Genomic DNA, 14471 nt, shown 5'->3' on the forward strand with positions numbered 1-14471 from the left:
ACAATGGGACCCTGATCCATGGCGGGGGCCTTTGGGTGCTACCACAATACAAATTATTGTTATGTATTATAAATAACGAGCATTCTTTATAATCCCCTAAAGAGAGAGGCTGGGGAATGTCTGTCAGCCTACAGTCGCTAGAGAGGGCCAAGCCCCAAAGCTCTGCCTAGGAGCCACCTCAGGACCTCCCTCAGAGAGAGGGGAGCAGGGGTCGTTTCCTGTCAGACCCATCCGGAAAGCAGGCGGTATGGAGCAACTGGCTGCTCTCCGTTGTGGCCCGGTGACACTAGATGAACTGAGGCATGACGTGTGGTACCTGGGTGATTGAGGGCAGGCTGTGGGGAAGGTGGTAGGCAAAGGTGCTTATTGAAAAGGAAGTAGACCCATTGGGAGCCGAGTAGAGCTGGAAATGTATCTTATTCCCCACAAAACGTTTTGAGAGGAAATGAATTTTTTCACAGAATTTTTTGAGGGAGGGGTCATTGAAACCCTGCAAAACCCTGAATTTTTCAGTTCTGGTTTTTGAAAACTGGTTTTCAGGTTTTTGACCAACCCCTCCCCCCCCAAATTTCAACAGAAACAGAAATCTCTACAAGAAAATTTCCATTTTGTTGAAAAGGCCAATGTTGTGTCCCTCCCAGCTGGAGTGCTGAGGGGAATTCAGCACAGAAACGGTTTCTTGTTTGTAAACTCCTGCCAGCCACTGCAGCTCTCCTGTGACACTCCAGAATGCATTCATGTGCCTTCCCCTGCTTTACTTCAAGAGCTCTTCTTAAAGGTGACCTGCAAAGGAGGGAAAGAAAAGGGGTTGTTCTTTTATGATGAAGAAGGCCCCCAATTTTCTTTTTTAAAGTTATTTTTATGCTTGTTTTTACCCTTATCAATATCAGGATTGTCAGGTCTTGTCTCCCCTTGTATTGCTGGATGACTCATTGGAATCTCTCTTGGTTTTGGGAGCTTTCTCAGGATCAGCACTTAATTGATGAGACTTGCAGGGCAGGGAGTATTGAATCTTTAACACAGAGAGCTTTTCTCCTGACTGCGTATCGTGCATTTGTGTTAAAGGTTCATTGACAAAAACAGACGGGGGAAAGCCCCAAGGAACTTTAAGGAGTGTGAATAAAAATCACTTTCTTATCAGAAGTAAATCTAATTTCTCTTCCTTAGTATCTGATGTCATAACCCTTCCACTTCTCTGGTCATTGATAGAGTTTCCCAGGGAAAGTAGGTCAGGTGAGATCTGAATTTCTAATGCTAAAAATGTGCAAAAAACCGACACCAAACAAAAAACTTCAACCAACCAAACAAAAACACCCCTTATTTTCAATCCAATTAAAAAAATCCAAGCCTGTCAGGCCTTCTTCATAAAGAAGCGAATAACAGGACAAAGACCACAGATTTTTCCTTTTGCAAAGTCACCTTGAAACCCTACAGCTAGTGGACGGAGCTTAGGGATTGGCCGTTCTTTGGATCTTTCAGCCAGGTATCTGGGAAGGAGATTAAGGAGGGGCTGGGCAGTGAGAAGCCAGGAGAGATCAAGACTCCCACAAGGCAGTGATGAAGGTGGGAGAAATGGGAGGGCAGGTGGCCAGTGCTGGAGAAAATTGTTCTCTAATGAATTAAGGAAAGATTTGCAGAAGTGACTAGTGATTTTTGGACGCCCAACTTGAGACGCCTAAAAGGGCCTGATTTCCAGAGGGTGGGCGCACTTTGTTTTTTGACAGTCAGGTCAAGATGTCGTCAGCTGGGTCCCCAAAATCACATGTCACTTTTGACCATCTCGGCCTGAGCGCCCACTAAGAAGCATTCAGTGCCGGCTCTTTATTAATTGATTTTTTTTTTTCAACAGGATCTGCAAATGGTGAAAACAAACCTTCGGTGCGTAACTATCCGATGCGTAGTTATAGTAGTTATACATGGCAGAGCTGAGAATCCCCCGCATAGCAAAGCCGTATACTCCTTATTGTGCTAGCTGTTCCCATGCCCAGGGTTTTACTCAGTAACAGCGAGCCATTGTCAGCTTCCAGGGAAAACTGGGCCTGCCAATCTCAGGGGTTATCTCTAAGGATGCTCCTAGCCCCATGTTGGCCAGTGCAGGAATAATTGTCTCCAAACACCTGGTTCATCAGGTGGGCTGATGGTGGTTTTGGACTGGTCCGTATTCCTGGGGTGCAGAGGGCTAGGAAATGCGTAGCAGAGTTGGGGCCTGATTCCCCATTCCCCCGCACCTGCTACAGTCATTTACATCTGTGCAAGTGCCCCTCAAATTGTACCAGCTCAGAACGGCAGCGTTTTACATCCGTTCTGCACAGGGGTGACCGATGCCATCAGGTGCGAGGCAATGGAGAATGGCTTGTAAATACCTTCTAATAACGCTGTGCTAACCCGCATCACACTTCACAGTGAGGTTTCATTTATTAACGGTTTATAAAGGGTTAATAAACGATTAATCGGTGTCATAGGCAGGTTCCCTGTAACAAGCATGAGTAGTGTGGATTATAAGATGGTTATAAGGCACAGTTATAAGCCAACTATTGATCGGTTGGGCGCTAGAACGCTTGATTAGCCAGTTATTAAAACCATCCCTTAATCATGTACACCTCTACCCCGATATAACGTGACCCGATCTAACACGAATTCGGATATAACACGGTAAAGCAGTGCTCCGGGGGAGCGGGGCTGCGCACTCCGGTGGATCAAAGCAAGTTCGCTATAACGCGGTTTCACCTATAACGCGGTAAGATTTTTTGGCTCCCGAAGACAGCGTTATATCGGGATAGAGGTGTATTAATGTGTTATAAACAGGTCCTTAATATAAAGGGTGAGATACTGGCCTGTTTTGCGCATTAGAGGGGAAACGGATGGTAGGAGACAGTTTGCTAAGGGAGATGGAACCAGCTTAGGGTCCATCTGCACTTGGAGGGGGTGGGGGGGGTGATTTCCTGCTCCAAGAGACGTCCCTGCGTTAGCTCTGATCGAGCCAAGGTGCTGAAACCAGAGTACGGACTCGTTTGCCCTGAGTACATCCCCGTCTGAGACCACAGGCTGGCGCTCAGCATGGCTAACCCATCCCACTGCTCGCGCTGCCGAAGCTACGCTCCAGTTTTAACACCTTAGTGCAATCCGGTCTAGCACAAGTATGTCTCCTCGGGCTGGGAATCCCACCCCCAGCGCCCAGTGTAGACAGGCCCTTTGATTTTTCCTTCTGGAGAAAGGTGCTCCCTGTGGTGCTGAGCCGGGTTTGCCTGGCTCTTTGATTTTGCTCCTTGCTCCTATGAACGTCTTGGCCCGCTCCTCTTGCAGAAAGCCAGTGTGAGCTGGAACCCCTATGTGGACAGAACGGCCGAGTTTCACGACCCCGCACTCCTGGAGACGGTCCTGCAGAACGATGATCCAGTGACGAGGGAGTTCCTGAGGCTGCTGGCCCTCTGCCACACCGTCATGGTGGAGGAGAAAGACAGTGAGTTGGGTCTGGAAATGACACCCCCCCACCGCTCTGCTGGCTGGGGAGCGCCGCGGAATTCTCACGGGGCCCCAGGCTCTGACGGGGCCTGTCCATCTTCCCGGACTTTGCTGCTTTCAGCAGCCATGTCTGAGGCCAGAGGCCGGTGCATTTAAAAATGAGCCTGGCTGGCTGAAGGACCTTCACCTTAGGCCCATTCCCCCCAGGCATCAGAGCTCTGTGTGGGGTGGGAAGGGTCACTGGGGGCATGGTCCCAAGTCCAGCAGCGCCTGGCCCCACCTGAGGGCTTAGTGCCTTCTTCGGGATAAGAGATTTCCCAGGGCAGATCAGAAGGGAATGCTGCCGCAAAGTGGGGGAGGGATGCTGGGAACCGGCCCCTTGCCAGGGTGATGGGTGGGCTTTGCCCATGTTCTTCTGATTGCTGCAGTCACCCATCACCCCGCACCCCAATACAGAATTGATGCCACGCCTAGCGAAAGGGGAAACCCCCGAGGATTCTCACCTTGGTTGGAGTCGGTTAGAGCTGATACTTTCTGGGCACTGATCCCAAACACACACAGTTCAGCAAAGCCAGGGGGTGTCTCCAGAGGCTTAGAGGGCAGGTGGTTCACCTCGGCGTGCGAAACAGGATTGTTCCCTTTCCCCCCAAGGCATCACAGCGTGGGAGTGTGAAACGGGGTAACCTGATCTTGGGGTGCAAGGCATGTTAACACCAGGGGGTGGTGCTGGGGCAGGTCACGTCTACACTAGGGGGTGGGGCTGGGACAGGTCACATCTACGCTAGGAGGTGGCACTGGGACAGGTCACGTCTACGCTAGGGGGTGGCGCTGGAGCAGGTCACGTCTACGCTAGGGGGTGGCGCTGGGGCAGGTCACGTCTACGCTAGGGGGTGGGGCTGGGACAGGTCATGTCTACGCTGGGGGTGGCGCGGGGACGGGTCACGTCTATGCTAGGGGGTGGGGCTGGGGCAGGTCACGTCTACGCTAGGAGGTGGCGCTGAGGCAGGCCATGTCTACACTAGGGGGTGGCGCTGAGGCAGGCCACGTCTATGCCATGCTGGGACAGGTCACGTCTATACTAGCGGGTCGCACAGGTGGACCAGCATCAATGTAGCCGCTCCAGTGGCCCAAAGCCTTACAGAGCCTGGGCCAAGGGCCTGCGGGGCGCTCCTCCGAGCAGCAGGAAGAGCGAGCTTTGACCAGGAAGCAGCACGGTGCCCGGCATGTGACGAGCTGCATTTCTGCCCACATGAAGCAGGGGATTAGCTCCATACCGGGGTGTTCATTTAAAAGTAACGAGCCGGGGAACAAAGGCGTCGGGGGGCTAATCCTCTGGCTTATGGGGAACCATCATGGTACGAGGCCACGTGAATCCCTGCAACCCTGAGCAGAGATTCAGGGGATGCCCCGAGGGGGGCAGCCAAATGGTGCCATCCAGGAGCCAGGGGAATGAACAGGTCAGAGACAGCCATTCGCATGGAGCTTGGAAGCCCCTGTAGCCCTGGCTGAAGATTGACCATGGCCCTGTAGGCAAAGCCGGTGTCCTGCTGGGTGCTGACTCTGCTCAAGCCTGATGGGAAGCCTCTTGTCTCTCTTGCCCTGTCCTTTAGCAGGCCAGCTGGTTTACCAGGCGGCTTCGCCGGACGAAGAGGCCCTGGTGACGGCAGCCAGGAACCTCGGGTACGTCTTCCTCTCCCGAACACAGGACACCATCACCCTCAGCGAGCTGGGCACGGAGCGGACGTACAGCATGCTGGCCATGCTGGACTTCAACAGCGTCCGCAAGAGGATGTCTATCCTGGGTGAGCCGGCCGGCCGGGGGCTAGTTACTTATCATAGAATCATAGAATATCAGGGTTGGAAGGGACCTCAGGAGGTCATCTAGTCCCACCCCCTGCTAGAAGCAGGACCAACCCCAACTAAATCATCCCAGCCAGGGCTTTGTCAAGCCAGGCCTTAAAAACCTCTAAGGATGGAGATTCCACCACCTCCCTCGGTAATCCATTCCAGTGCTTCACCACCCTCCTAGTGAAAAAGTGTTTCCTAATATCCAACCTAAACCTCCCCCACTGCAACTTGAGACCATTACTCCTTGTTCTGTCATCTGGTACCACTGAGAACAGTCTAGATCCATCCTCTTTGGAACCCCCCTTTCAGATAGTTGAAAGCAGCTATCAAATCCCCCCTCACTCTTCTCTTCTGCAGACTAAACAATCCCAGTTCCCTCAGCCTCTCCTCATAACTCATGTGCTCCAGCCCCCTTATCATTTTTGTTGCCCTCCGCTGGACTCTTTCCAATTTTTTCACATCCTTCTTGTAGCGTGGGGCCCAAAACTGGACACCGTACTCCAGATGAGGCCTCACCAATGTTGAATAGAGGGGAATGATCACGTTCCTCGATCTGCTGGCAATGCCCCTACTTATACAGCCCAAAATGCCGTTAGCCTTCTTGGCCACAAGGACACACTGTCGACACATATCCATCTTCTCATCCACTGTAACCCATAGGTCCTTTTCTGCAGAACTGCTGCCTAGCCAGTCGGTCCCCAGCCTGTAGCGGTGCATGGGATTCTTCTGTCCTAAGTGCAGGACTTTGCACTTGTCCTTGTTGAACCTCATGGTCGCTGCAGATCGCTGCATGCCTAGCCGCGGGAGGGCAGCATCGCTCCCACCCGCGAAGACCCCCGAATAGGAGTGGCGCTTTTCAGCGGTCACCCTGGGGGGTGCGGCCAGCCCACCGAGAACCAGCCCTGAGAGTCTCCCTTTGCTTTGCTGGGCGCCTCTGGTGCCTGTATGCAAACCTGGCCCTTAATGGTGGGGGGTCTGTGAGCTGCCACTTCAAGGCAGTCAGAGGGCGATGCCACTTGCTTGCTGCCATGTCTCCCCAACGCCCACGGTGTTGCCCTCTGCCCCACAGTTTCCTCAGCAGCTGGGGAGGGGCCGTGGGGCTGGGGGAGACGCAGAACGCTCCGTGGCTAAGCAGGCTCCTTCCTCACAGTGAGAGACCCCGAGGGGAAGATCCGGCTCTACACGAAGGGGGCGGACGTGGTGATCCTAGAGAGGCTGCGTGAAGATGGGCCTACCAGGGCTTTCACCCAGCTGGCCCTGGATGTGAGTGTGGGACCAGCCCTGGGAGGGGTGGGCTTACGGCTCTTTCTTTTCCCCTGCGTCCCGGGTGTGAGCTCACTCTCACTGGCGGTCCCTTGCTCCAGCTGTCTCCCTAGCTCCGCGTGATTTGATTCAGTCTCACCCCTTCATGGTACAAGGGCCCAAAGCTGCCAGTGCGATCTAGGCCTGGCACCCTCTGCCAGTTTGTTCCTGGCTCCCCCGGTGCATCCACGTCCAGGGGTGACAGGTGCAGTTACCCTGAAACTCTGACAGCAGCATCAGCAACTCTTGGGATTTTATGGCAGCTCTCGTCATATTTGGTGTTTTCCCAGCTCCTGGAGTCATGTGATTAGCTGAGGCACTCAGAGGTGGATTAAGCTTTTGGGGGGCCCTGGGCCAGAACAAGTGGGGGCCCCTCCCCACCCCTTCTGCCTGCAGTCTCCCCTCCCCACGCTTGTGCTGGGGAAATGAGGTTGGGGCGTGGGAGCTTGCCCCGTGCCCGCACCCGGCACTCCTGCTGGGAGCGGGGCCGGCACGCGGGGGCTTCCCTGGCTCCGCCCGGCTGGCACTCCTGCTGGGGAGCAGGGTCAGGGCACAGGGGCTTCCCCCGGTCACCAGCAAGAGCGCCAGGTGGGTGGAGCGGGGCAAGTCGCCGTATGCTGACCTCGCTTCCCGGCAGGAGTGCTGGGCGGAGTGGGTTGGGGCACGGGGGTGCCCATTTTTCCGGCCCCCCCAAGTGGCCAGGGCCCCTGGTCATGGGCCCTGTTGGCCCAGTGGCTAATCCGCCATTGGAGAAGCTCAGATTTCATTTAAAAAAGATGTTTTTCTAGTCTTCATGGAGAAAAGCTTGAAAACAGGGCCCCAAAGGCTCAAACCCAGAAGGCACATGAAAGAGAACCCACCAGTTATTATTGGTTACAAAAATCTCATGACTTTTGAGCCATCTTGGTGATTTTCTGGGACCTGACTCAGGAAGTTTGGATGTCGGTGGGGTCATCACGGACCTCTGGGGCTCCCTGTTGTAGCTGAGTAGCCTCCTAGAGGTCTCTGCGCTGCACTGGCAGTGGTGGTGCGGTGGCAGCCATGTGACGGCCGCCGTCGCCAGGTTAACGCTGACCTAGCTGCAGTGTAACTGACCTGCCTGCTGTATCCCCGTCCGGCCCCTCTGCAGAGCTTCGCAGAGGAGACCCTGAGGACCTTGTGCCTGGCCAGCAAGGAGGTGAAGGAGGAGGACTACGCTGAGTGGAGCAAGAAGCACCATGAAGCCAGCGTCTTGCTGCAGGACCGTGCCGAAGAGCTGGACAAGGTGTACGAGGAGATCGAGCAGGATCTCCAGGTAGGATCAGGCTCTCCAAGGGCCGGGAACTCAGTGGGGGCCCGGTAAGGGTGGAAGGAGGCAGGATTCGGGGCTGGCTTGGCGTGGCTGTTGCAGCATCTTATCCCTGGTGTGACTCCATGGGTCTTGATGGTGTCACAGTTTGCCAACATAGGGCTTAGGGAGAAAGGCCTCCCCTGCTTGCTGTTGACCTGGAGGAGGGAGAGGGCCTCTTGGTCTCCATGGCCCTCTGCCCACAGCAAGGCCAGTTGTCATGGCTGTTTTTTGTGATGTGGGCATCTCCCCACTGGAGACTGGGCTGAGAATCCACCAACTCATTTCACGTAGGGGCCACCGAACAGCCATTATCTGGGAATGGCTTTTGGTCACTCCCCCCCTGGGCTGGAGTCTGCAGGACGTGGCAAGCAGAATTGTGATGGAGAGATCATTTGTGGGTGGGTGGGTAGACCAGGGAGCAAGCCCCACCCCTGGATCCTGGTCCCCTTCCCATTCTGCCCCACCTCTCTCCATCCTGCATGCACAGACCATTAAATCCTCCCATGCTCCTCCTTCTCCAGCTCCTCGGAGCCACGGCCATTGAGGATAAGTTGCAAGACGGGGTCCCTGAGACCATCCAGCTGCTAAAAAAGGGGAACATTAAAGTGTGGGTGCTGACTGGAGATAAACAAGGTACGATCCATGTGGAACCTCCGAGCTGGACTAGAACTGTCTGTTCTTGCCTGGGGCAGGATCCTCCCCCGCAAGGGCCCCCACTTCCCTGAATTTCTTCTGCGTTGCTGGGCTCTTTCTGGGACAATAACATGGAGCACTTTCCATGGGTCTCTCTCATTTTACAGAGGGGGAAACTGAGGCAGAGGGAGCAACCTGCCCAAGGTCACCCAGCAAGAGCAGGACGAGAACCTGTCTCCTGCTGGCCATGCAAGTGGGAGCTGCCCAGCCATGCTGGGAGCTGCATAGCTAGCGCTAGGAGTGAGTGGGGGCAGTGCTGGGATATTCCCCTGCTGCCGGGGGACCCCTGTTGTAGCAGCAGCTTGTGCGTTGCAGAGACAGCGGTGAACATCGGCTTCGCCTGCCGGCTGCTCTCGGACGACATGCAGATCCTGGAGGAGAAGGAGATCTGGTGAGCGGCTTCCCGTCCCCTCCCAGCGCCTGTCTGATAGAGCAGCAGGCGGGAGACGAAGCGCTAACGAGCCATGCTAGTGCCTCTGCAGCCCTGTCTTGTTATTGCAGCCCTGGGCTTCTCCCAGCACCCGCCCAGCTCTGCCAGTGCCCCTCAGTCCTGACCTGCAGCCCCCTGCTAGCCCAGCCTTGGGCTCCCTGCCAACTCCAGAGCTCTGCCAATACCCACAGGGCCCTGCGATTCCAGCACCAGACCCCCTGCAACTCCAGAGCTCTGCCAATACCCCACAGGGCCCTGCGATTCCAGCACTGGGCCCCCTGCCAACTCCAGAGCTCTGCCAATACCCACAGGGCCCTGTGATTCCAGCACCGAGCTCCCTGCCAACTCCAGAGCTCTCCCAATACCCCACAGGGCCCTGCGATTCCAGCACCAGACCCCTGCAACTCCAGAGCTCTGCCAATACCCCACAGGGCCCTGCGATTCCAGCACCGGGCCCCCTGCCAACTCCAGAGCTCTGCCAATACCCCACAGGGCCCTGCGATTCCAGCACCGGGCCCCCTGCAACTCCAGAGCTCTGCCAATACCCCACAGGGCCCTGCGATTCCAGCACCGGGCCCCCTGGAACTCCAGAACTCTGCGATGCCCCTCACTCCCGACCTGCAGTGCCCTGCTAGCCCAGCCCTGGGGTCCCCTGCCAACTCCAGAGCTCTGCCATGCCCCTCACTCCCGACCTGCAGTGCCCTGCTAGCCCAGCCCTGGGGTCCCCCCCCCCCAGCTCTGTGATGCCCCTCACTCCCGACCTGCAGCCCCTGCTCTCCCAGCACTTGGCTCCCCACCACTCCACAGCTCTGCCCGTGCCTCTGACTCCCGACCCGGAGCCCCCCTGGAGACTAAAGCCCACTATTCCCCTGCAGAACATGAGCAGGAAAAGCAGCCATGGGGCTCCTACCCCATGACCCCCAACTGCCCCTTCCCCAGGGGCTAGGAGTTCAGTCTGCACGGCCTGTTCGGGGCAGGGCTGCGAGCCAGCCAGGGGGCTGATTCTGGAGATGTGGGCATCGTGCCCACTAGGAACTGCAGCCGTCACCTGCCTTCCCACAGGGGAGCACTTCAGACGCCGACGTCCGCCCTGGAGCGGGAAGGTGAAGTCCCAGCTCGGGGAGACGGACCCCGGCTGGCTCCGCCGGCGCTCGTGTGCGAAGTTTAGAGGCGTCACTGCAGTGGTGGGAGGGGCTCGCCGGCCAAGTACGATCCCGTCCCTGGGTAATACCTGGGGTGGCTGGTCTCTTCTGCAGCTCGGGCCATCCTGGCTGCCCTGGGACAGTCACAGCTAGCGTGGGTTTCACCTCCAGCCCCGGCGTAGGCATAGAAGGTTCTGCAACCTATGCCCCGAGCTGCCCAGCGTTCCCCAGGGTGGCCCCTGGCTCGCCTTGGCTTTGACCCCACGTTCCATCCCCTTCCTGTCCCTTTCCTGCACAGTGAGATGCTGGAAGCCTCTTGGGTGAGCACCAACAACCTGGGCAGCAGCGGGGAACGCCTCTGCAGGTCCCAGCAGCGCGCGGGGGTCTCGCGCCAGGGGAAGATGGCCTTAGTCGTCACCGGGGACTTCCTGGTAGGTGATGCTTTGCCGCTCCCTCCCCTTCGCTGCGCAGTGCCAGATGGACCGTAGTTATCTCCCTGGAGTCCAGCAGAGAGCAAAGCAGGGGGTAAAAACAGCCTAAGTGAAGCCAGGGGGAGATCGAACCCAGGAACCCAACCCCAAGTGCCCGGCGTGGATTCTGGGGTGGGGCCCATGGCGAACGCAAGGTTATTGCGTCATTTCTACAAAGCCTCCCCTCCCCGAGTGATCCCAGGATCCACCCACCTGCCACTGAAATGCAGCCCCCTCTGGGGCGCAGCACGGCAGCTGTTTAGCAACGCCCAGCAACGCCGGCCAACAGTTCAGGGCTGGAAGTGAAGATGGGTCTGGCCCCACCGGGCACCGCAGGGGGAATGGAAGGAAGCCGAATGTAGTTATAGTTACTAAACATTTATATGACGGTAGCACCAAGCGGATCCAGTCAGGCTCCGCATTGTGCTGGTGATGCTCCGAACACACAAGAAGACGTGGGTCCTGGCCCTGCTTTAAGAAGAGCGGAGGGGTGGGGCTGGGGAAGAGGGAGGCCAATCTAACTCATTTAAAAAATTAGATAAATAAAGTAAGTGTCCAGCAGCCTCTCCAACCACCCGCCCCTGGTGGATTTCTCCTCGGCAGCAGGAGAGAGGGGGTCTTGAAGGGACATTTAAAGGAGGTGCTGGCAGTGGCTTGTGGATTGGACACTTTGTGCTTCCTATCGTGCCTCCAGTCTGAGGGTCTCAAAACGCTTGGTGCATGAGGGGGAGAATTTGCAAAGTGCCCAAGGGGTTTAGGAGCACAGATCCCAGTGTACGTCGGTGGGCCTCATGCTGCTAAATCGTGGGGGCACTTTGGAAAATCTAGCCCGTCAGCTTTATGGTGGGCAATTCTTACCCTGTTTTAGAGGGGGAAACTGAGGCAGGGAAGCGACTCTCCGGAGGTTGCGGAAAGACTCGGTGTCGCAGCTGAGAATAGAACCCAAGAGTCCCAACTCTCAGTCCTTAGCCTGACTCTCATAATCATCCTCCCCCTTCCCCACCAGCCAAGTGGGGTGTGGCTCGGGCACAGGGCTAGCACCCCTCGCCCCTGGGGAGCCGCTGGTCTGAGGCCATCTCACGTGTCTCTGCTTTGTCCTTAGGAGAAAGTCCTGGGCACTGGGGAAAAGGTGAAGAGGAAGGAAGGTTTCTGGGCACGGCTGGCCTGCTGCAAGCCTCAGACGCAGCTGGTGGCAGACAGCTCAGTGGAGGAGGCCTTTGTAGACCTGGCCACCAGCTGCCAGGCTGTGATCTGCTGCAGGGTCACCCCCAAGCAGAAAGCCCTGGTAGTGCAGCTGGTGAAGAGGCACCGGAGCGCCATCACGCTGGCCATCGGGGACGGAGCCAACGATGTGAACATGATCAAGAGTGAGGCCTCAAGCTGGGGGGTCGGGAATTGGGTGAGCTCAGAGAGCCCTGCGAGCTCAGCACGGACACCTCCTCCATGCAGGTTCCTCCCCTCTCCAGCTCCCTGTATAGCACTCCTCCCACGCATCATCAGCCGGGCTTCACCCTGTAGCCTTCTGCACCCCAGCACAGGCCCCTGTCACTCGAGCGAGAGGAGTGACTCTGTCAGCTGGTAGCAGTAGTAGGTTGTTCTCCTCTAGTGGCCCACCCACTTTGCCAGTAGGTTACAGCCACAGGATGAATCCATGGTGGCTCTGGGGTTCCCCTTTCGTTGCTGATTGGTCCAGAGCTCACCTGTAGGGGCTGGGGCTCAGGGCAGACACAGGTCAGTCGGAGCAATTTAACCCAACCCCACGGGACCGGGGCTGATTTCCCCTGCCCGGTGACACCTGAGACCCTTCAGGCCTGCCTCTCTCTCTCTTTCTCTCCAGCGGCTGACATTGGGGTTGGCATCAGCGGGCAGGAGGGGATGCAGGCTGTCCAGTGCAGCGACTACGCCCTGGCCCAGTTCTGTTACCTGCAGCGCCTGCTGCTCGTGCACGGCCGCTGGTCCTACCTGCGCATCTGCAAGTTCCTCCGCTACTTCTTCTACAAGACCTTTGCTGGCATGATGGTGCAGATCTGGTTCGCTTTCTACAGCGGCTTCACGGCCCAGGTCAGGCGGCAGCCCTGGCTGTGCTCGGAGGGTGCGGTCGTGTCATGCACCCTCTCTCCCCCTCCTACCCTTTGCCACCCCAGCCAGCCCTTTCCCTCTCCTCGCAGAAGGGTGGGATGTCATGCCATGGCTGAGGCTGGCATCAGTAGCACCTGCTAGAGGGTGAACACATATCCTTTGTCTCTGTCCTGGTAATGTGCCCCTTTCTGGTACCTGGGGGAAACAGCTCAGCAGTGAAAAATCCCCCGGGGGTGAAAGCTCCCCTGAATCCATTCCAGGTGGGTACAGAAATTCAAGCCAGGTTGTGCCCAGGGCCCTGCGTGACCCTGGAGTTTGATGTAGCATCCATCATCCGCTACAGAATTGTCCACTAGGAACCTCAGCTTCCACTGGAAAACAATCAGGCCAAAGTTTGCAAAAGTGACTCCTGATCTTTGGGTGCCCAGGTTGGGACGCTGCAGAGGGTCCTGATTTTCAGCAAGTGCTGGGCACCCGCGCTCTGGAAATCAGGCTCCTTTGAGGGGGGTCTCAGGTTGGGCCCCCAAAACCACTAGTCCCTTTGAAAACCTTGAGCTAAATTTCTAGCTCTTATGGTCATGAAGAAAACCTCCCAAACATGAACTAAGGGCCCGTTGATGCAGTGAGGCCTGCAGGGAGTCTAAAACAATAGCTCGGAGAAGTGAGAGCTGCCCCGTTCATCTCAACGGGTGCGTTATCTCTGAAACCTAGTGATGACCATTTATGTACCAACATTCTTAATCCTGATCCAGCTAAAGTGCTAATCCCACAAAGCCAAACGACGTCTCACGCCTTCCCAGAGGCGAAACCCACCGCATCTCCCAGTGACAACTTCCATCAACCACTTCTGCCTTTGAGTCCAACATCCTGCGGCAAATTGAAAATGACACGTTTAGGAGCAGGATAAAGTAAATGCAGACCAATCTCAGATCACACAACCATGGGGCCGCTGTCCGCCCTGTCTCGTCAATTTCATAGTTAATCCTCCATTTTTGTAAATGTGTCAGAAGCTAGTGCACCGCCTCCATTCTGCTACAGATTCGCAGGCACTTTGGGTTTCATCCAGAGTCCACTGGGACTTGGTACTGATAGCAATGAACACTGGATCAGACTTTTAGATCCCTCTGGCTGTGGGGCCCATGAGACTCTGCTTATGTCCCTCTTGTTGTCTGGTCAAAGCACCGATGCGCCATTGCTCTCCTGGCTTTGTTCTGATTGCTTTCTCCCGTCTCTCTCCCTTTAGCCTTTGTATGAGGGCTGGTTCCTTGCGCTCTACAATGTGTTCTACACCGCCTACCCCGTGCTCTCCATGGGACTGATGGAACAGGTAGCGTTTTCCACGTCGCTGCATGCTGCCAGGGACAGCCTTGCAGCCAGGCCGTGGGGTGGGAGGCCTTGATTCAGTCCACCCGTTCTGTGGATTGACTACGTGTGTTTGCCACGGCGTAGCGTGGATTGTGAGCTGGCTGCAGTGGAGCTCCGCGGGTTTACATCGGGTGGGGATCTGGCCCTCAGCCTGCCCACACTTGTAGGGTTACCATATTTTGTGCCTCCGAAAGGAGGACACTCCACGGGGCCCCGGCCCCGCCCACGCCCACGCCCCAACTCCGCCCCTTCCCCAAAGTCTCCGCCCCCTCCCCTGCTTCCCGCGAACATTTGATTCGCGGGAAGCCTGAAGCAGGTAAGGGGGGTGTGGGGGGAGGAGGCGCAGCCCA

At 56.6% G+C, this 14471-nt stretch overlaps 1 protein-coding gene across 1 annotated transcript in view; it reads left to right on the forward strand.

The window, feature by feature from the left end:
- Positions 1-14471, forward strand: part of ATP8B3 (ATPase phospholipid transporting 8B3) — a 42555-nt gene that overhangs the window by 21638 nt on the left and 6446 nt on the right. The window contains exons 13-22 of the mRNA XM_034755595.1: positions 3304-3469; positions 5073-5264; positions 6461-6573; positions 7742-7906; positions 8464-8575; positions 8951-9026; positions 10506-10638; positions 11780-12044; positions 12515-12738; positions 14000-14083. Of these exons, the coding sequence (XP_034611486.1) occupies positions 3304-3469; positions 5073-5264; positions 6461-6573; positions 7742-7906; positions 8464-8575; positions 8951-9026; positions 10506-10638; positions 11780-12044; positions 12515-12738; positions 14000-14083 (1530 nt within the window). The remainder of the gene's footprint in view (positions 1-3303; positions 3470-5072; positions 5265-6460; positions 6574-7741; positions 7907-8463; positions 8576-8950; positions 9027-10505; positions 10639-11779; positions 12045-12514; positions 12739-13999; positions 14084-14471) is intronic.

The sequence above is a fragment of the Trachemys scripta genome, chromosome 22 (genome assembly GCF_013100865.1).
Source record: "Trachemys scripta elegans isolate TJP31775 chromosome 22, CAS_Tse_1.0, whole genome shotgun sequence".
In the NCBI taxonomy this organism is placed as follows: Eukaryota; Metazoa; Chordata; order Testudines; family Emydidae; genus Trachemys; species Trachemys scripta.